The 20,853-nt window shown below is 46.4% G+C and overlaps 1 protein-coding gene across 1 annotated transcript in view; it reads right to left on the reverse strand.

Moving 5' to 3' along the window:
* The window catches only part of LOC142254504 (solute carrier family 13 member 1-like), a 244,630-nt gene that overhangs the window by 88,404 nt on the left and 135,373 nt on the right, over window positions 1-20,853 (reverse strand). Inside the window, exon 9 of the mRNA XM_075325593.1 lies at window positions 8,949-9,068. Coding sequence (XP_075181708.1) covers window positions 8,949-9,068 — 120 coding nt within the window. The remainder of the gene's footprint in view (window positions 1-8,948; window positions 9,069-20,853) is intronic.

The following is a 20,853-nucleotide window of genomic DNA, read 5'->3' on the forward strand; positions in this document are numbered from 1 at the left end:
TGCTGAAATATCCATCCCCTGCGTAACTTCAATTTCGTCACTGATTCTTGCACATTATTGTCAAGAATCTGCTGATACTGAGTTGAATCCATGCGACCCTCAACTTTACAAGATTCCCATTGCCGGCATTGGCCACACAGCCCCAAAGCATGATGGAACCTCCACCAAATTTTACTGTGGTTAGCAAGTGCTTTTCTTGGAATGCCGTGTTTTTTTGCTTCTATGCATAACGTCTTTTTGTATGACCAAACAAGTCAATCTTTGTTTCATCAGTCCACAGGACCTTCTTCCAAAATGTAACTGGCTTGTCCAAATGTGCTTTTGCATACCTCGGGTGACTGTTTGTGGCGTGCTTGCAGAAACTGCTTCTTTCGCATCACTCTCCCATACAGCCTCTCCTTGTGCAACGTGCGCTGTATTGTTGACCGATGCACATTGACACCATCTGCAGCAAGATGATGCTGCAGGTCTTTGGAGGTGGTCTGTGGATTGTCCTTGACTGTTCTCACCATTCTTCTTCTCTGCCTTTCTGATATTTTTATTGGCCTGCCACTTCTGGGTTTAACAAGAACTGTACCTGTGTTCTTCCATTTCCTTACTATGTTCCTCACAGTGGAAACTGACAGTTTAAATCTCTGAGACAACTTTTTGTATCCTTCCCCTGAACAACTATGTTGAATAATCTTTGTTTTCAGATCATTTGAGAGTTGTTTTGAGAAGCCCATGATGCCACTCTTCATAGGAGATTCAAATAGGAGAACAACTTGCAAGTGGCCACCTTAAATACCTTTTCTCATTATTGGATACACCTGCCTATGAAATTCAAAGCTCAATGAGGTTACAAAACCAATTTAGTGGTTTAGTAACTCAGTAAAAAGTAGTTAGGAGTTTTCAAATCAAGAAATTGATAAGGGTGCCCATACTTTTGCACTGGTCAAATTTTGTTTAAATGCGGATTGCACATTTTCTGTTAGTACAATAAACCTCATTTCAATCCAGAAATATTACTCAGTCCATCAGTTATTAGATATATGAAACTGAAATAGCTGTTGCAAAAACCCAAATTGTTATAAAGAAAAAAGGTTAACATTAATAGGGGTGCCCAAACTTTTTCATGACTATGTATATTGTTCCCCCTTTCTTCTTAGACAGACAGAGAGACAGACAGACAGAAAAACAGAGACAATGGATGGATAGATAGATAGATAGATAGATAGATAGATAGTTAGATAGAGGGGTACATAGAGGGATAGATAGATAATCGATGGATAGATAATGGATAGATAGAGGGATAGATAGATAGATATTACAGCTTTTATTTCACTCTATTAACGCTTGTGAGGCCCTGACGTTCTCGTGAGCGGTAATGTGTTGACATCACCGACCGTGATTAGTCATGGACGCTGCCATCACTAATCTTGGACTTAGTGGCAGACATGGGCTGCCATTAACTCCTTATTACCTCAATTGCCACCACATCACGGCAATCGGGATGAGTCGGGTAGAGTCCTTGGACTGTCGCATCTAATGGATACGGCAATTCCGGGCGGCTGCTAGCTGATATTTTTAGGCTGTGGGGTTCCCCATTCTGAGAATACCAGCCCTCCGCCATGTGGCTTTATCTTGGCTGGTATCAAAATTGGGGGGGGGGGAAACCACATGACTTTTTTTTTTATTTATTTATTGTACTGCACGATATAGACCCGCCCACCGGCGGATGTCATTGGTTGCAGTGAGACAGCTGTCACTCAGCGTGGGGGTAGGTCTGAATGCAACCAAATCACAGCCACCGGTGAGCAGGGAAGGCATGAATATGTTATGAGCCTAATGAGCGGCGGCTCTGGAAGATGAAAGAGCTGGTGCGGCAAAAGTGTGACAGCCGCCCGGTGATCGGTAAGTATGAAGCGCTTGCTCCTACCCCTTTGTGCCAGATTCTGGTCCCTATAGATTTTATATGGGGAGCAGTATCTGGCCAAATACCAGCCCTGCGGACGTACATTGCTGATTTCTATGTGTCTGTGCATTATATATGTATATGTGCAAGTGTGATGTGTGTATCTTCTCTCTGCTCTATTTCCTCTTCCTCTCCTAGTGACATCATTTCCTTGCAAAATGCAGGGTAGTGATAATCACTATGTCCCGAAAAACGCAAAATATCGCAGGAATAACGTAGGAATAATGCAATGAAACGCACATAATTTGCTACCTGCGGTATTTCATGATTACATTAGTCAATGGGGTAAAATACTGCAGTTACCTGCAGAAAATAATTGACATGCACATTAATTCCGCAGCAGAAATTCCACAGCAAAACCTGTTGGTGAAAAAAAACGCAGTGTGCGCACAGCATTTTTTTGTACCATAGGTTTTGCTGGGGAAGGACTGCAGCAAGGTTATGAACATTTTCTGCAGCAAAACCGCGGTAAAAAACGCGCAGCGTGTGCACAGGGCCTAATGGAGGAAATGCAAAGGTAGTAATGATCCTTAATGACCCGTCTGACTAATCTGTTACTTCTGTGCATCAGGTTTCCGTTTACTTTTCACTGAATGGATTATGGTAATATGTTGCAATATTGTGACCATCAAAATGCAACAAAATCTAAATGGACAAGCACTAATCTGAGAGTAAACAGCTTTAGGCTATGTGCGCACTAGAAAAGTGATTTTTCTCAAGAAAATTTCTTGAGAAACTTCCGGGAGTTGAAGATTACCGCACCTGCGGTAAAAAAACGCATCAAAACCGCGGGAAAACCGCATGCGTTTTTGCCGCGGTTTTTCCGCAGGTTGGTCCCTGCGGTTTTTTTATGCTGAACTGCAATAAATAATATAGATAATAGATCGATAATCGATAGACAGATAATGGATAGAGGGAAAGATGGATAGGTGAATAGATAGATAGACAGACAGACAGACAGATAGATGAGAAAGACCTATATAATGTACCACCCCCCTGCATATTCTAAGCTGGCACCCTTTAGTGACTTTCATGTGGCACTAAAGGGTGCCTAGCCTTGTATTTAGCCAAAAAATAAATAATTTAAAAAAAAAACGACGTGGGGGGCATCTTTTGTAGCCAGCTAGGGTAAAGCAGACGGCTGTAGCCTGCAGACCACAGCTGGCAGCTTCACCTTGGCTGGTAATCCAAAACAAAGGGCACCCCACGCTGTTATTTTACATTAAATAAATAATTTAAAACAAAAAAAGTGGGGTCCCCCCAAATTGTATCACCAGCCAAAGTAAAGCGGACAGCTGGGGTCTGATATTCTCAGACTAGGGAGGTCCACTGTTATTGGACACTCCCCAGCCTAAAAATAGCAGGCTGCAGCCACCCCAGAAGTGGCGCATCCATTAGATGTGCCAATCCTGGCGCTTCGTCCCAACTCATCCCGTTGCCCTGGTGCGGTGGCAAACGGGGTAATATATGGGGTTGATGCCAGATGTGTAATGTCACCTGGCATCAGGCCCTGGGGTTTGTGATGTCAAGCGTCTATCAGATACCCAACATCACCAACCCAGTCAGTAATAAATAAAATGTAGACAACAAAAAAAGGTTTATTTGAAAAAACACTCCCCACATTCCCTCTTTCACCAACTTATTGACAAGAACAATCAAATACGGGTCCGGCGTAATCCAATAAGGGGGTCCCACGACGATCCATACCATAGTCACTGTCCCAGTCAATCAAGAACAGAAGGTTCCCCATTGGCTGGGAGAGCAATGCAGTGACGTGAGCTAACATTAATAGGTCAGCCCAAGTTACTGCAGGGGATGACGAGCGCTGCCATCAGGAGGTTAGATGAGATCATTACCTGCTGTGATGATCTCCTGCACTGCTGACATCAGCGCTGTCACTACCTTCTATGCCCGCCGCGTTCTCAGCAGTATCGCGAGAACCCGTGACGTCACCGCTAGTGACAGTCTCGGGCCGCGGGGATAGACAGCAGTGACAGCGGTGACGTCAGGAGATAGTCACCACAGGTAATGATCTCATCTCACCTCTTGACAGCAGCGCTCGGCATCCCCTCGGCTGCACGCACTGCAGGGTGACAAGCTCTTGATACTGCGGGCAGACACTGACACTGCTGTGTAGAAAGCCGCGGGGCTGGAGCGAGACACAGACTGCACGGGCACCTGGAGGTCACACGGAAGTTCTTCTGTGCGGCGTCCAGGGAGTGTGACGTGTGTGTTTACTCTGCTCCGCTTCCTCTTCCTGACATAATGACATCACTCCCCTGCAAAACCGCAGGCAGTGATTAGCATTACCGCAGGTAAATCGCGGCCATACCGGGGGTATACCGCACATTATTTGCTACCTGCGGTATACCCCCGGTATTTCGCGATTACATTACAGTGAATGGAGTGAAATACCGGGGGTATACCGCAGGTACCTGCGGAAAAGAAATGACATGCACATTTTCTCAAAAAAATCTTCAGAAAGAATTTTCTTGACAAAAAAAAACGCAGTGTGCGCACAGATATTTTTTTTTCCCATAGGTTTTGCTGGGAAATGTCTGCAGAAAGATCACAAGCATTTCTCAAGAAATTTCCGCAGCAAAACCGCGGGTAAAAACGCCTAGTGTGCACAGGGCCTTAAGGGAGTTGATTACGGCCAAATCTAATTGTCATGTATGGTACTTTGCCCCTATAAAAATCATGCCGTTAACTTTTGTTCACCTTCATTATCCGGACATTGATCTTTAATCCAAATGACATTGTGGGTGCTTGGTTCACCTTCAGCGTGGCTAAAACTCTCACCGCACAGTTCCACCTCACCCCATGTTGACTAAGGCCTCTTTCACACATCAGTTTTTTGCCATCAGGCACAATCCGGTTTGTCCTTTTGGACGTTGCTTCTGGCGGCCGCACAGACAATTTTTGCCGGCTCAGTCGTATGACGGATGAAACGTGAGGCCATGTGTTGCAATCTGGCGCTAATACATGTCTTTGAGAAATCCGTTTTTTTGACCAATTCGCCGGATTGCGCCTGATGGCAAAAAAACTGATGTGTGAAAGAAGCCTAACAGAGCTGTCTGAACTGCGCACTGCAGACAGGAGAGATGGATATGTGCGCATCTGCTCAGCTTCTACACTGTGTGCTCTGCCCCTGCAGTCAGTGTGCACACACAGCTGTTTTCAGTTCAGACAAAGCTATCAATCAGTAAAGGACAGTGCACTGAGAGTTTGGGCCACAACAAGGGTGCATAAAGCACCCACATTTGCATATGGATTAAAGATCATTTCTGGATAATCAAAGCTAAGAAAAGTGAACAGGCATGATTATTATAGGGCCTAATGACGGCGTCACACGGGAGCGATCGTACCAGCCTCCGTCGTTGTGCGTCACGGGCAATTAGTTGCCCGTGGCGCACAAAGTTGTTTTCCCCCATCACACGCACTTACCTGCTGAGAGACGTCGCTGTGGGCGGCGAACATCCTCTTGCTGAAGCGGGAGGGACGTTCGGCATCACAGCGACGTCACACAGCGGCCAGTCAATAGAAGCGAAGGGGCGGAGATGAGCGGGAAGTAACATCCTGCCCCCCTCCTTCAATTCCGCATTGCCGGCGGCCGCAGTTAAGCTGCAGTTCATCGTTCCAGGGGTGTCACACGTAGCGATGCGTGCTGCCTCAGGAACGATGAACAACCGGCGCACCTTAAATACCTTTCCTCATGATTGGATACACCTGCCTATGAAGTTCAAAGCTCAATGAGGTTACAAAACCAATTTAGTGCTTCAGTAAGTCAGTAAAAAGTAGTTAGGAGTGTTCAAAACAAGAAATTGATGAGGGTGCCCATACTTATGCACCTGTCAAATTTAGTTTAAATGCAGATTGCACATTTTCTGTTAGTACAATAAACCTCATTTCAATTCAGAAATATTACTGAGTCCATCATTTATTAGATATATGAAACTGAAATAGCTGTTGCAAAAACCCAAATTGTTATAAAGAAAAAAGGTTAACATTAATAGGGGTGCCCAAACGTTTTCATATGAATGTACCTGTAATGCCATTGATCAGAGGTCTGGTATTTTTCTACTGTGGAACCATCATCCTAACTGAGGTCCATATATAACAAAGATCAAACCCTCAATAAATGGATATACGATACTGAGTACCTGACATCGAAAAATGCTTAAAATGTTGGATCAAGAGTGAATGTGGAACAGTAATTTACAGCACAGTAATGTACAGTAATTTGCGGTGCTATCATTGGGATCTCCTGTTCATGTGAATGCTTGGCAATTACTTGTGCAGTTATTTTTTTATGATTTGGTATCAGCAGGTGGTAGGTGTCAGAAGATAAAAATTAAAAAATAAAATAATACAATACATGTAGTGGATACAGGAAACAGAAGCATTGCTGACTTTAAAGAGACTCTCAGCACAGACGGACAGGGGCTCAGTGCATTATAATGGGGCTATTTAAGCACAGCTTCCCACCTGATTGTTTTCCCTTTATCTCTGCTGTTTTCAGGCTCTATGAACCCAGAGCTGTCAATCAAAGAAGGGAAGGTTGGAGATAGATGAACACAACCAGGTTGTAAGTTGTGCTCAAATATTTGGCCCCTCCATGACGCACCGAGCGCCTGTACTTGGTTCGAACAGTCATTCTCTGCTGACAGAGTCCTTTAACACAATGTATTACTATAAAGCAGTGGTAGGCAATTAATTTCCCCAAGGGTCACATGAAACCGTGACTGTTGTGCAGAGTCGAACGAATAGGCTGAAATTAATTCTGCTCAACATTAAGAATGCAGATAATGGTGGAATTGGGACACTGGACTGAGAAGAGCAGCTGAATGGTGCGGCAAGTAGGCCATTGTTTTAGCCCTCCAGCTGTCTCGGTCAGCAGGCCAGATAGAAACAGCCAGAGGGCCGGATGTCACCAGAGGGCCAGATGTGGCCAGATCATAGGGCCGAATGTGGCCAGAGGGCTGAATCACAGGGCCGGATGTGGCCAGAGAGTCGGATCATAGGGCCAGATGGAGCCAGAGGGCCAGATGTGGCTCGTAAGCCGCACAGGTCTGCTATAAGGTACTAGTAATCATAGCTCCAATAGTCTACTATAGAGATGCCACCACACTAGTTATATATATAAGAATAAATCTTTTTTTTGTGGCTAATAAATTAAACACAAGACTTAAAAGGGATCCCCGGGCAAATGCTGGATTTTGCCATTGTAATTGAAATATTTGAAATATCTACCAAAAAGCTGCATCTCCCCCCTCCAGCAGGGGCCACTCCACAAACTGCCCAAGGTTTGAGGGTTCTGATCTACAGAGCTCCTAACACCCCACTCTGGGACCGGAGCGGGCACATATACACTCCGGTATAATATTTACAGATAATAGTTTCTCTGAATGGCACCACAACATGAAAGTATACAAAACACATTTCAAAATGAGAATAAAAATGCCATAAATCCTTAAATTGTTAATAGATCTATTAGACCACAAAATGGTATCAGCCTTGAAGCATATGTGCACTCCCAGCTGACCTTACCATCTGGAGTGCGGAGACTCCTGCACACTGGGTGGTACAGTTGCTATGGCAACCGTAATACACCTGGAAAGTAGTGTGCGAGTGTCCAATTTTAATTAATATGGTTGTCTTGGTAACTGTACCACCCAGCGTGCTGGAGCCATTCTCCCTACCAGATGGTTAGGTGAGACAGGTCAAAAACAAATGCTGTAAGAGTCACCCAGCACAAATATTCTAGTTGTAGACCTGTAAAAACTGGTGGTGAGGGCAGCTAAAGATATCGCCTATAAAGTGTTATCATGCCAGCTGCAAGAAGTATTATCAGCAGTGCTATACAGGAATACAGCAGGGTTGCTAGATTTCTTCTGAAAAGCCACCCTCTAGGTGTCCCAACTCTAGCAGACTTTTATCCCCCTCAAACCATTAATATAAAACTTTAACCATTCTAAAAATAAGCCAGGTGATCCCTTTCTGCCCCCAAAATGTTGTTCCAGCAACAAGATATAAGGTTTTGACATTGAGTCGGGAACTGAATGGAGCTTGACAATGCACTTACATCTTCTCGACCTCGCACTGTATTTCCTTCTTAGCAGCGCCCTCCGCTGGCTGATTGCTCTAGTACAAGGCCAATGACCTGTCATCAGCCAGGGGAGGGTGGCGCTACAGAATATTGCAAAAAAATAAACTAAGTTCTTCACCCCAATGCGATTTCTTGGTGCTGAAATAGCACTTTGAGAACCCAAAGTGATCGACTGACTTAAAAGTGCCACCCAGTAATATAAATGATTTGGAAAGGGAACTCTTTAGAGACAACTCCTTTAGAGATCAGTTAACTTCATTGGGGTTCTTTTATAAATGGAAAACATTGCATGGTGCTATATATGTGGCATGATGGACACCAACGCCACCAGGTAGACAGTACTAACATATATTAAGGGACCATTTGTGGTAGTCATCATTTGGACAAACTTAGTAGAACTACTTTTTCATTAAAGCTAGGAAGTACACTTAAAACATAGTAACACGTTGCAACATCGGATGTAATGATTTCATATTTTGTCTTGGGACCTGCAATTTCTTGCGCCTTCAACACAGTTGCAAAAGTCTCCAGATGTGTTGGATTTTCTGTCACTTTTTGCAGGAGACACACTTTCCATAAACTTCATTTCAAGTTGTGACTTGTCTGCAATTTAACACTTTTGTATTACAGCATAATCACTGCACAAAAATAGTAAAACGACAGCAATTCACAGAACAAGCTGTAAAAATGTTTTTGTTTCACGACTTTTCTGAGAATGGTTGTTGCGTAACACGTCGATGTGTAGCCATAGCCTAAAATGTGATGGAACTTCCAGCGAATATGTGACGACAGACAGATGTTCACTTTATAGACCACAGATGGAATTGAATTCCATCTCTTACACTATATGGATTCTACAATACATCACAGCATATTAATATTTACCTAAAACCCAGGAAAAGCCAGTTAATCCACATCCAGGAAAATATTAAGATAATGAAGGCAATGGGGAAAGAGAATGCAATCCAGGATCCAAAATTTACAAACTGACATCCAGGGTATCGCCTGCGGAGAAATACAGAGAAGTGTGAGTATATCCAGTCTCCATAACATAACATCATGATTCAAGTGTGGAATAACACAATGATCTACATGGTACACAGATCCTCGCTCATTTTCTACTGAGTGTAATACTTGATTTTTTTAATCAATAGATTTTCGAATAAGAAGTTTAACAAATGGATGTGTTTAACAAAACAAAAAAAAAAAGTTCTTGTGCTAAGAATCTTCTATAAGTGTCCCTGCTTACTGTGTAAGGCCCTGTGCGCACGCTGCAGTTTTTACCGCGGTTTTGCCGCAGTTTTGATGCAGAAAATGTTCATAACCTTTCTGCAGTCTTTCCCCAGCAAAACCTATAGTTTTTTGTCAACTACAGGTTTTGCTGCATGTTTTCTGCAGCAAAAAAAATTGCATGTCAATTCTTTTCCGCAGATCCCTGCAGTTTTTCTCTCCATTCACTTTAATGTAATCCTGAAATACCGCAGGGAATAACGCAGGTAGCAAATTCTGTGCGTTTCATTGCGTTTTTCTGCGTTATTTCACGTTTCTCGGGACATCATGATCATCACTGCCTGCGTTTTGCAAGGAAGTGATGTCACTAGAAGAGGAATATGAAATTGATCAGACAGTAAACAACACACATATCACACACACACAGACACATACATGTATCATACACAGACACATAGAAATCAGGCAACATACATATGGAGTGGTTTTTTTTAGATTTGGCTATCTTAGGAGGATATCTGTTTGTGCAGGTAACTATTACTGTACAGACTTGTTAGGCAACTTAATAAAAACCAAATATATTCCCATCTCACTTGTTTATTTGCACCAGGTAAACCGATATAACTGCACAAAATTTAGAAACAAACATTTCTGACATACAAAAACAAAACCCCAAACGATTAGTGACCAATATAGCCACCTTTCTTTATGACACTCAACAGCCTACCATCCATAGATTCTGTCAGTTGCTTGATCTATTTACGATCAACATTGCGTGCAGCAGCCACCGCAGCCTCCCAGACACTGTTCCAAGAGGTGTACTGTTTTCCCTCACAGTAGATCTCACATTTTATGAGGGACCACAGGTTCTCTATGGGGATCAGATCAAGTGAACAAGGGGGCCATGTCATTTTTTCATCTTTTAGACCTTTATTGGCCAGCCAAGCTGTGGAGTAGTTGGATGCATGTGATAGAGCATTGTCCTGCATGAAAATCATGTTTTTCTTGAACAATACCGACTTCTTCCTGTATCACTGCTTGAAGAAATTGTCTTCTAGAAACTGGCAGTAGGTCTGTGAGTTGAACTTCACTCCATCCTCAACCCAAAAAGGTCCCACAAGTTCATCTTTAATGATACCAGCCCATACCAGTACCCCACCTCCATCTTGCTGGCGTCTGAGTCAGAGTGGAGCTCTCTGCCTTTTACTGATCCAGCCTTTGGCCCATCCATCTGGCCCATCAAGTGTCACTCATTTCATCAGTCCATAAAACCTTTGAAAAATCAGTCTTAAGATATTTCTTGGCCCAGTCTTGACATTTTATCTTATGTTTCTTGTTCAAAGGTGGTCGTTTTTCAGCCTTCCTTACCTTGGCCATGTCCCTGAGTATGGCACACATTGTGCTTTTTGATACTCCAGTAACGTTGCAGCTCTGAAATATGGCCAAACTGCTGGCAAATGGCATTTTGGCAGCTTCACGCTTGATTTTCCTCAATTCATGGGCAGTTATTTTGCACCATTTTTGCCCAACATGCTTCTTGCGACCCTGTTGGCTATTTGCCATGAAACACTTGATTGTTCGGTGATCACGCTTCAAAAGTTTGGTAACTTCAAGACTGCTGCATCCCTCTGCAAGATAACTCACAATTTTGGACTTTTCAGAGCCTGTCAAATTTCTCTTCTGACCCATTTTGCCAAAGGAAAGGAAGTTAGCACACCTTATATAGGGTGTTGATGTCTTTACACCACACCCCTCCTCATTACAGAGATGCACATCACCTGATTTACTTAATTGGTAGTTGGCTCTCAAGCCTATACAGCTTGGAGTAGGTCAACATGTATAAAAAGTATCATGTGATCAAAATACTCATTTGCCTAATAATTCTGCACACAGTGTAATGCGGGGTGGAACAACAGCTTTCTACAAAATGCAGGATCAGAAGAGGAAGGCAAATCCGGTCTATAGTGTCTATAAAAAGTAGAAGGCGAAGATCATGTGGCTGCCTTACAAATTTTTTCAATGGACACATCTGACCTCTACGCACAGGAAGTTGCATGGCTCTTATAGAATAAGCTTTCAACCCCTCCAGAACAGCCTTACCGGACAAAGATTATGCCAAACTAATTGCTTCCCTAATTAACATTGGTCAAATACTTTTAAAAGCCATAAGTCCTTTCCTATGACCCTGGAAGGATCTGAACAATGACCTATCAACTCACCAGGCCTCTGTAACCAACAGGTATGCAATAAGACACCTTCTTGTGTCCAAAGTATGTAATCTCTCTTCCTTGTGATTACTGGGACTATCACAACATAATGGAAGAACCATTTCCTGAGACCTATGAAATTTAGAAGCTACCTTGGGGAGATATGCTGGATCAGGTTTCAAAATGACCCTATGTTCTAAAACTTGAGTAGAGGGAAGATCCACTCATATAGCCTGAATGTCATAACCCTACAGGCTGATGTTAAGGCCATTAGCAAAACTGTATTCAAAGAGAAGCTTCACAGATGTGGAGCCTAACGGTTTAAAAGGGGATTATGATATGCTGTTAACATCAAACTGAAATCCCACAGAGAAACACTGATCTAAAAACAGATTAAGCCTAGATCTAAGCAGGCTTTAATAAAATGGGACACCCCATGATTGCCTGCCATGTCACAGTTATAAAGGGCTCCTAAAGCTGATACCTGAACCTTAAGGGTGCTAGTCGAGAAACCCTGCTCTAAACCTTTTTGAAGGAATTTTAGTGTGCTGTTACATGGCACCCCCTCTTCCAGTTTAGCCCCTGAGCTGGACTAGAAATTTCTCCATGTTCTACCATATATTAGTGGCGATTGCTTTCCTGCTTTGGAGCAAGGTAGCAATCTGGCTAGGAGAAAACCCTTTCTCAATAACTACCTTTCAAATTCCACGCCATTAGACATAGGCTGGCCACTTGCGGGTGCTGGACCAACCCCTGTGAGCAGGTTCAGAACCTCCGGCAATACATAAGGATCAGTTACAGACATTATCCTTAGTCAGACGAACCATGGTCTTTTCAGCCATAAATGTGCTATTAAAATGGCTCGTTCTGTCCTTACTTAACCTTCCTCAGGACTGCCGAGATAAGAATCACTGATGGGAATGCACATCCTAGGTTGAAGCTACATTTGATCAAGAAAGCGTCGACCACCTGAGGATGATCTTTGGGATTTAGAGAAAAGAACCTCTCCACCTTCCTGTTTTGTCTGTTCACAAAAAGGTCTATAGCTGGAAGATTTCTCATGTCCAGAATCTGACTGAAAATTGATTGGTCCAAGACCAATTTTCCCTGCTTCAGCTGATTGCAGCTTAAGAGGTCTGCTCTGTTTCTCCTTTCTCTTTATGTGTAAGGCAGATAAAAAAAAGGCAATCCTCTGTCAAAGAAAGTATCCCCTCCCAATGAAGCAGATAAGCCACCATTACCAGATTCTCCAAGTGGATTCTTACGTGACAACCCTTTAAGGAGGCAATTCCCTTGCTAGCAATTCTTTCATGTTTAAATGAGGCTGATCTTTCTTTTCCTGACCATCCTCCTTTAAAATCAGGTGATCCTGAAAATGGGCTCCCCATCCTCAGGTACTCGCATCTGTAGTTACAATTTTTTAAATTTGAGGCATACAGGGAACTCCTCGGGCTACATTTTCTGTGTCCAACTACCAACAAAGTGACAGGACTGTTGATAGAGATGTCAACTTTCCTTTGAGGTGACAATGATGTAAGGCGAATTTGTTCATTAGTATGTCCCAATACAATCTCCTAGTATGAAGTTGGGCCCATAACACTACCTATATAAATGAGGTTAAGGAACTTGGAGAAATCGCTGTCCTGAGGGATATAGTGGGAAGCTTTATCGCATCAGAGATCCGACTATTTTGATCTCTGGTAGTCAACATTCCTTAGCCCTGGAGTCTAGTATGAGGCCCAGAAAAACTTGTGTTCTTAGTGGCTCTAGCTTTGATATTTTTTTTTTTATATTCAAGAGAGAACCTAGGCTTTCTAAGGTGGCGCAGACCTCTTGCAGCTGGATGTTGCAGTGATGACTGGAATTGCCGATGATTAAAAAGTCATCTAGATAAGGAACTGTCAGAGCCTCTTTAACTCGCAGGTGGACCGTCGCTTTTGATATTAATTTCATGAAAATACAAGGATCTACTGACAGACAGAAGGGAAGGGCTCTGTATTGGAAGGGTCTTATTTTGCCCTCCACAATTAAGGCTATCCTAAGGAATCTTTGGTAGTCTATGTGTATCGGCATGTGATCGTATGCATCTTTCAGATCCAGTTCTACCATGTAACAATCCAGGAACAACATCTTTATTATTGACTTTATGGACTCTATTTTGAAATTCTGGATCTTCAGGAATTTGTTCAGCTGCCTTAAGTTTATTATCGTTAGGAATGACCAGTCTGGCTTTTTTTTATATTAAGAAAATGGGAATATAATTCCCTCCCCTGCACTTGAACTGGGATTTCCAAGAGAGCAGACTTTCTTACAAGATTCAGAACCTGGCTCTAGAGCCAGCTTTTCCCCATCGAAGACAGAGGAGACATAAATATGAACCTCTGCAGGGGAACAGTCCGGAACTCCAATTTTAACCTGGACCCAGCTAAACTAAGGATCCAGTTTTTGTAGAAATCTTTTTCCAGCCGGGGAGAAAGCGCCTCGTCCCCCCACCTGGGGACAGAAGTCACAGAGGATTTTTTATTATCTTGGACGGAATCTTTGAATATAAAGCCACCGCTCATTTTCTTCGGATTCGACCATCTCTCCTGTCCTTCAGGGAGTTGTCTTCTACTAGTCCATCTCCTTCGAAAGGACCTCTTGTAGGTTGGAAAGGACAGATTTGCAAAGCCCCTATTTCTGTCTCCTGCCTTCTCCAAGATGTCATAACAGTGCCGAAAACACAGAATAGTGCACAATTCTGATTTGACCTGCATATCCCCGGGCCAACATTTCACCAGAGGGATCTAAATGCTGGATTAGATAATGCAGCTGATCTTGCCATTGGTCTCGCTGAGTCAGCCTACGCATTAGATTGAAAAAAAAAAAAAGCTGCTGCCCCACATGCTTTAAAGGGAAGGTGTTGTCAGAATTTTTTTTTTCAATAACTGTAAAAATATAAAGTATTAATGTTTTAATGTGTACATATTATTTGTTTTTAATTGAGAAAGAAGGGAATTTTGTTTACTTACCGTAAATTCCTTTTCTTCTAGCTCCTATTGGGAGACCCAGACAATTGGGTGTATAGCTACTGCCTCCGGAGGCCACACAAAGCATTACACTTTAAAAAGTGTAACCCCTCCCCTCTGCCTATACACCCCCCGTGCATCACGGGCCCATCAGTTTTGGTGCCAAAGCAGGAAGGAGGAAAACTTATAAATTGGTCTAAGGTAAATTCAATCCGAAGGATGTTCGGAGAACTGAAACCATGAACCAAAAGAACAATTCAACATGAACAACATGTGTACACAAAAGAACAAACAGCCCGAAGGGAACAGGGGCGGGTGCTGGGTCTCCCAATAGGAGCTAGAAGAAAAGGAATTTACGGTAAGTAAACAAAATTCCCTTCTTCTTTGTCGCTCCATTGGGAGACCCAGACAATTGGGACGTCCAAAAGCAGTCCCTGGGTGGGTAAATAATACCTCGATAAAAAGAGCCGTAAAACGGCCCCCTCTTACAGGAGGGCAACCGCCGCCTGAAGGACTCGCCTACCTAGGCTGGCATCTGCCGAAGCATAGGCATGCACCTGATAGTGTTTCGTGAAGGTGTGCAGACTCAACCAGGTAGCCGCCTGACACACCTGCTGAGCCGTAGCCTGGTGCCGCAATGCCCAGGACGCACCCACGGCTCTGGTAGAATGGGCTTTCAGCCCTGAAGGAATCGGAAGCCCAGAAGAACGATAGGCTTCAAAAATCGGTTCCTTGATCCACCGAGCCAAGGTAGACTTGGAAGCCTGCGACCCCTTACGCTGGCCAGCGACAAGGACAAAGAGCGCATCAGAGCGGCGCAGGGGCGCCGTGCGAGACACGTAGATCCGGAGTGCTCTCACTAGATCTAACAAATGCAAATCCTTTTCACATTGGTGAACTGGATGAGGGCAAAATGAAGGCAAGGAAATATCCTGATTGAGATGAAAATTGGACACCACCTTAGGGAGAAAGTCCGGGACCGGATGCAGAACCACCTTATCCTGGTGAAAAACCAGGAAAGGGCCTTTGCATGACAGCGCTGCAAGCTCTGACACTCTACGGAGTGAAGTAACCGCCACTAGAAATGCCACCTTCTGCGAAAGACGTGATAGAGAGACATCCCGCAGCGGCTCAAAAGGTGGTTTTTGAAGAGCCCGTAGAACCATGTCGAGATCCCAGGGTTCCAGCGGACGCTTGTAAGGTGGGACTATGTGGCAAACTCCCTGCAGGAACGTGCGTACCTGCGGAAGCCTGGCTAGACGCTTTTGAAAAAACACGGAAAGCGCCGAGACTTGACCTTTGAGAGAGCCGAGAGACAAACCCTTGTCCAATCCCGATTGAAGGAAGGAAAGAAACCTGGGTAAGGCAAACGGCCAGGGGATAAACCCCCTCTCAGAGCACAAGGCTAAGAAGATCCTCCAAGTTCTGTGGTAGATCTTGGCTGACGTTGGCTTCCTGGCCTGTCTCATAGTGGCAATGACATCATGAGACAACCCTGAGGACGCTAAGAGCCAGGACTCAATGGCCACACAGTCAGGTTGAGGGCCGCAGAATTCAGATGGAAAAATGGCCCTTGAGATAGCAAGTCTGGTCGGTCTGGGAGCGCCCACGGTTGCCCCACCGTGAGATGCCACAGATCCGGGTACCACGACCGCCTCGGCCAATCTGGAGCGACGAGGATGGCGCGGCGGCAATCGGACCTGATCTTGCGCAACACTCTGGGCAGCATTGCCAGAGGAGGGAATACATAAGGCAGTTGAAACTGCGACCAATCCTGAACTAAGGCGTCCGCCACCAGAGCTCTGTGGTCCTGAGACCGTGCCATGAATGCCGGGACCTTGTTGTTGTGCGGAGACGCCATGAGATCGACGTCCGGCGTTCCCCAGCGGCAACAGATCTCTTGAAACGTCCGGGTGGAGAGACCATTCCCCCGCGTCCATGCCCTGGCGACTGAGGAAGTCTGCTTCCCAGCTTTCTACGCCCGGAATGTGAACCGCGGAGATGGTGGAGGCTGTGGCCTCCGCCCACAGCAGAATCCGCCGGACTTCTTGGAAGGCTTGACGACTGCGAGTGCCGCCCTGGTGGTTGATGTACGCAACCGCCGTGGCGTTGTCCGACTGTATGCGGATCTGCCTGCCCTCCAGCCACCGATGGAACGCCTTGAGGGCTAGATACACTGCCCTTATCTCCAGAACATTGATCTGAAGGGAAGACTCTGCCGGAGTCCAGGTTCCCTGAGCCTTGTGGTGGAGAAAAACCGCTCCCCATCCTGACAGGCTCGCGTCCGTCGTGACCACAGCCCAGGATGGGGGCAGAAAGGATTTTCCTTTCGACAGAGAAGTGGGGAGAAGCCACCACTGAAGAGAGGTCTTGGCTTCCAGAGACAGAGAGACGTTCCTGTCCAAGGACGTCGGCCTCTTGTCCCATTTGCGGAGAATGTCCCATTGGAGTGGACGCAGATGAAATTGCGCAAATGGCACTGCCTCCATTGCTGCCACCATCTTCCCCAGGAAGTGCATGAGGCGCCTCAAGGGGTGCGACTGTGCCTGAAGAAGGGATCGCACCCCTGTCTGCAGCGACCGCTGTTTGTCCAGCGGCAGCTTGACCATCGCTGAGAGAGTATGAAACTCCATTCCGAGGTACGTCAGTGACTGGGACGGAGACAATTTTGACTTTGGAAAATTGATGATCCACCCGAACCTCTGGAGAGTCTCCAGAGCAACGGTCAGACTGTGTTGACAAGCCACCCGTGAGGGTGCCTTGACTAGGAGATCGTCTAGGTAAGGGATCACCGAGTGGCCCTGAGAGTGAAGGATCGCTACGACGGATGCCATGACCTTGGTGAAGACCCGTGGGGCTGTCGCCAGGCCGAAAGGCAGTGCCACAAACTGAAGGTGTTCGTCCCCGATGGCGAAACGCAGGAAGCGTTGATGCTCTTGAGCGATCGGCACATGGAGATAGGCATCTTTGATGTCGATTGATGCTAGGAAGTCTCCTTGGGACATCGAAGCGATGACAGATCGGAGGGATTCCATGCGAAACCTCCTGGTTGTCACATGTCTGTTGAGCAATTTTAGGTCCAAAACGGGACGGAATGAACCGTCCTTTTTTGGGACCACGAACAGATTGGAGTAAAAACCGCGACCGCGTTCCTGGAGGGGAACGGGGATCACCACTCCTTCTGTTTTCAGAGTGTCCACCGCCTGAAAAAGCGCAACTGTCTGCTCTGGGGGCGGAGATGTTCTGAAAAAACGAGTCGGAGGACGAGAGCCGAACTCTATCCTGTAACCGTGAGACAGAATGTCCCTCACCCATCGGTCATGGACATGTGGCCACCAGGCGTCGCAAAAGCGGGAGAGCCTGCCACCGACCGAGGATGCGGTTTGGGGCGGCCGAAAGTCATGAGGAGGCCGCCTTGGAGACGGTGCCTCCAGCGGTCTTTGGAGGACGTGACTTAGACCGCCATGCAGAAGAATTCCTCTGGCTCTTCTGTGGTCTGTTGGACGAGGAGGGTTGGGATCTGGCTGAGGGCCGAAAGGACCGAAACCTCGCTTGAACTTTCCGTTGCTGAGGTCGGTTTGGTTTGGGTTGGGGTAAGGACGAGTCCTTTCCCTTGGATTGCTTAATAATTTCATCCAATCGCTCGCCAAACAGTCGGTCGCCAGAAAAAGGCAAACCGGTCAAGAACTTTTTGGAAGCAGAGTCTGCCTTCCATTCGCGTAGCCACATGGCCCTGCGGACTGCCACAGAATTGGCTGATGCAACCCCTGTACGGCTAGCCGAGTCCAGGACAGCATTCATGGCGTAGGATGCAAATACTGACGCCTGAGAAGTCAAAGATGTTACTTGTGGCGCAGCGGTACGGGTGACCGCATTAATCTCAGACAGACAAGCTGAGATAGCCTGGAGTGCCCACACTGCTGCAAAGGCTGGGGCAAAAGATGCGCCTATGGCTTCATAGATGGATTTCAGTAGTAGCTCTATCTGCCTGTCCGTGGCATCCTTAAGCGATGCACCGTCAGCCACTGCTACTACGGATCTAGCCGCCAGTCTAGAGACTGGAGGATCCACCTTGGGACACTGAGCCCAACCCTTAACTACGTCAGCGGGGAAGGGGTAACGTGTGTCATTAAGGCGTTTAGTAAAGCGCTTGTCCGGGAAAGCCCTGTGCTTCTGGACAGCATCTCTAAAGTTAGAGTGATCGAAGAAAGCACTCCGTGTACGTTTAGGAAACCTAAACTGGTGTTTCTCCTGTTGTGAAGCCGAATCCTCTGTAGGCGGAGTTGGGGGAGACAGATCTAGCACCTGGTTGATGGATGCTATAAGATCATTCACTATGGCGTCCCCTTCAGGTGTATCCAGATTGAGCGCAACGTTAGGATCAGAGTCCTGAGCTGCGACCTCCGCCTCCTCCTCTAGAGAATCCTCATGCTGAGACCCCGAACTGCGTGAAGAAGTCGGGGAAGATTCTAAGCGAGCCCGCTTAGCTGGTCTGGGACTACGGTCCGTGCCGGAGTCCTGCACGTAATAACTAGAGGCCACACCAGGAACACGCTTAGTCGCAGACCGAGAGGGGCCTGGGGGTGATCCCGCAGTGCTCGGGGCCTGTGTAAGGGCCGGTCTGGACTGCAAAACCTCTAGAAACTTAGCAGACCATTTATCCATAGACTGAGTCATGGAATGAGAAAGCGACTCAGAGAGTTTGTCAGCTAAAACAGCAAACTCTGTCCCTGCCATCTGGACAGGGGGGGCCGGTGGTTCTACCTGGGCCGAGGGACCCCCTAGTGCCTCAGGCTCCGGCTGAGCGAGAGCCACAGGGGCCGAGCATTGCTCACAGTGAGGGTAGGTGGAACCTGCAGGTAACATAGCCGCACAAGAGGTACAGGTAGCAAAATAACCCTGTGCCTTGGCCCCCTTGCTCCTTGTGAACGACATGCTGTTGTCTCCCAGGAGCGTGATCACTGAAGGTATATAGCCACAAGTTAACAATACAGCTGAACCGGAAAAGTATACAAATATAATGTATGTATATACAGTTCAGCACCCTAGGTGGACCAGCACCGGTAACCGGTGTGGCTTACCAACCGCTCCAGCGGTGTGTGGCCACCAGATTCCCTGCCTCGGGTCTCCCAGAGCTGCAGCAGACGTCCTCCACCGGCAGAATGTGTTAAAACATGGCTGTCGGCGTTCACAGGGGAGGAGGGAGCCGTGGGTGGACTTACAAAAGTGCGGGAATCTGGTGCCCCATAGGGATTAGTGAGGGGGGAGGAGGACAGCTATGTGTGCTCCAGCCCTCACTGTTGGCGTCACGCCGACCGTCCCGCCCTTGCCCCTGACTGGCAGGCTCGTGGGCGGGCGTTTAATGTACTAGGCCGCAAAAGCCGGGGACTAAAGTAGAAACCGCGGCCAGCCAGCAGGCATGGTCGGCGCGGTAGTCCCGTACAAAAAACCAACACTGCATGCGCTGCAGCGTCCGAAGCCCAGGTGCTCCATGCACCGTCCCAAAGGGGACACAGAGTACCTGTAGTTGCAGGGCCTTGTCCCTGACGATACTCAGTCTCCTGTCCGGCAGATACCACCAGGGGCTGCGGAGGGAGCCCGGTCCCAGTGCCTGGATGACCGGATAGGATCCCACTTCACCCAGAGCCCCTAAGGGATGGGGAAGGAAAGCGGCATGTGGGCTCCAGCCTCTGTACCCGCAATGGGTACCTCAACCTTAACAACACCGCCGACTCAGTGGGGTGAGAAGGGAGCATGCCGGGGGCCCTGTAAAGGGCCCTCTTTTCTTCCATCCGAAATAGTCAGCAGCTGCTGCTGACCAAAATGTGGAGCACTGTGTGCATGTGTGCCTCCTTCAACACAAAGCTAAAAAACTGGTGGGCCCATGATGCACGGGGGGTGTATAGGCAGAGGGGAGGGGTTACACTTTTTAAAGTGTAATGCTTTGTGTGGCCTCCGGAGGCAGTAGCTATACACCCAATTGTCTGGGTCTCCCAATGGAGCGACAAAGAAAAATATTAAAAAAAAAAAAATAAAAGTTTGATATTTTTCACTCTTAAACACTAGGGGGAGCAGCTACTGAAATCGTACAGAAATCCTACTGTAGAAATAGCTCACATTACAGCTGCAGTAAAGTGGGCGGAGTCTGCTCTCCTGTGTGTGATGTCACACCTCCCCCTCCCAACCTGGGTGTGTCAAAAAGAATAAGTGGAAACATTCCCCATCATCTGTGCTTGATGTCAGTGAGTGGAAACCACACATACATAGGGATATATAGCTTGCAGAGCGTCACTCCTCCTGTATCATGTATCAGAAGCGTCGCTCTGCAGGCTATTCCTGTGTATG

Source organism: Anomaloglossus baeobatrachus, chromosome 10 (assembly GCF_048569485.1).
Source record: "Anomaloglossus baeobatrachus isolate aAnoBae1 chromosome 10, aAnoBae1.hap1, whole genome shotgun sequence".
NCBI lineage: Eukaryota > Metazoa > Chordata > Amphibia > Anura > Aromobatidae > Anomaloglossus > Anomaloglossus baeobatrachus.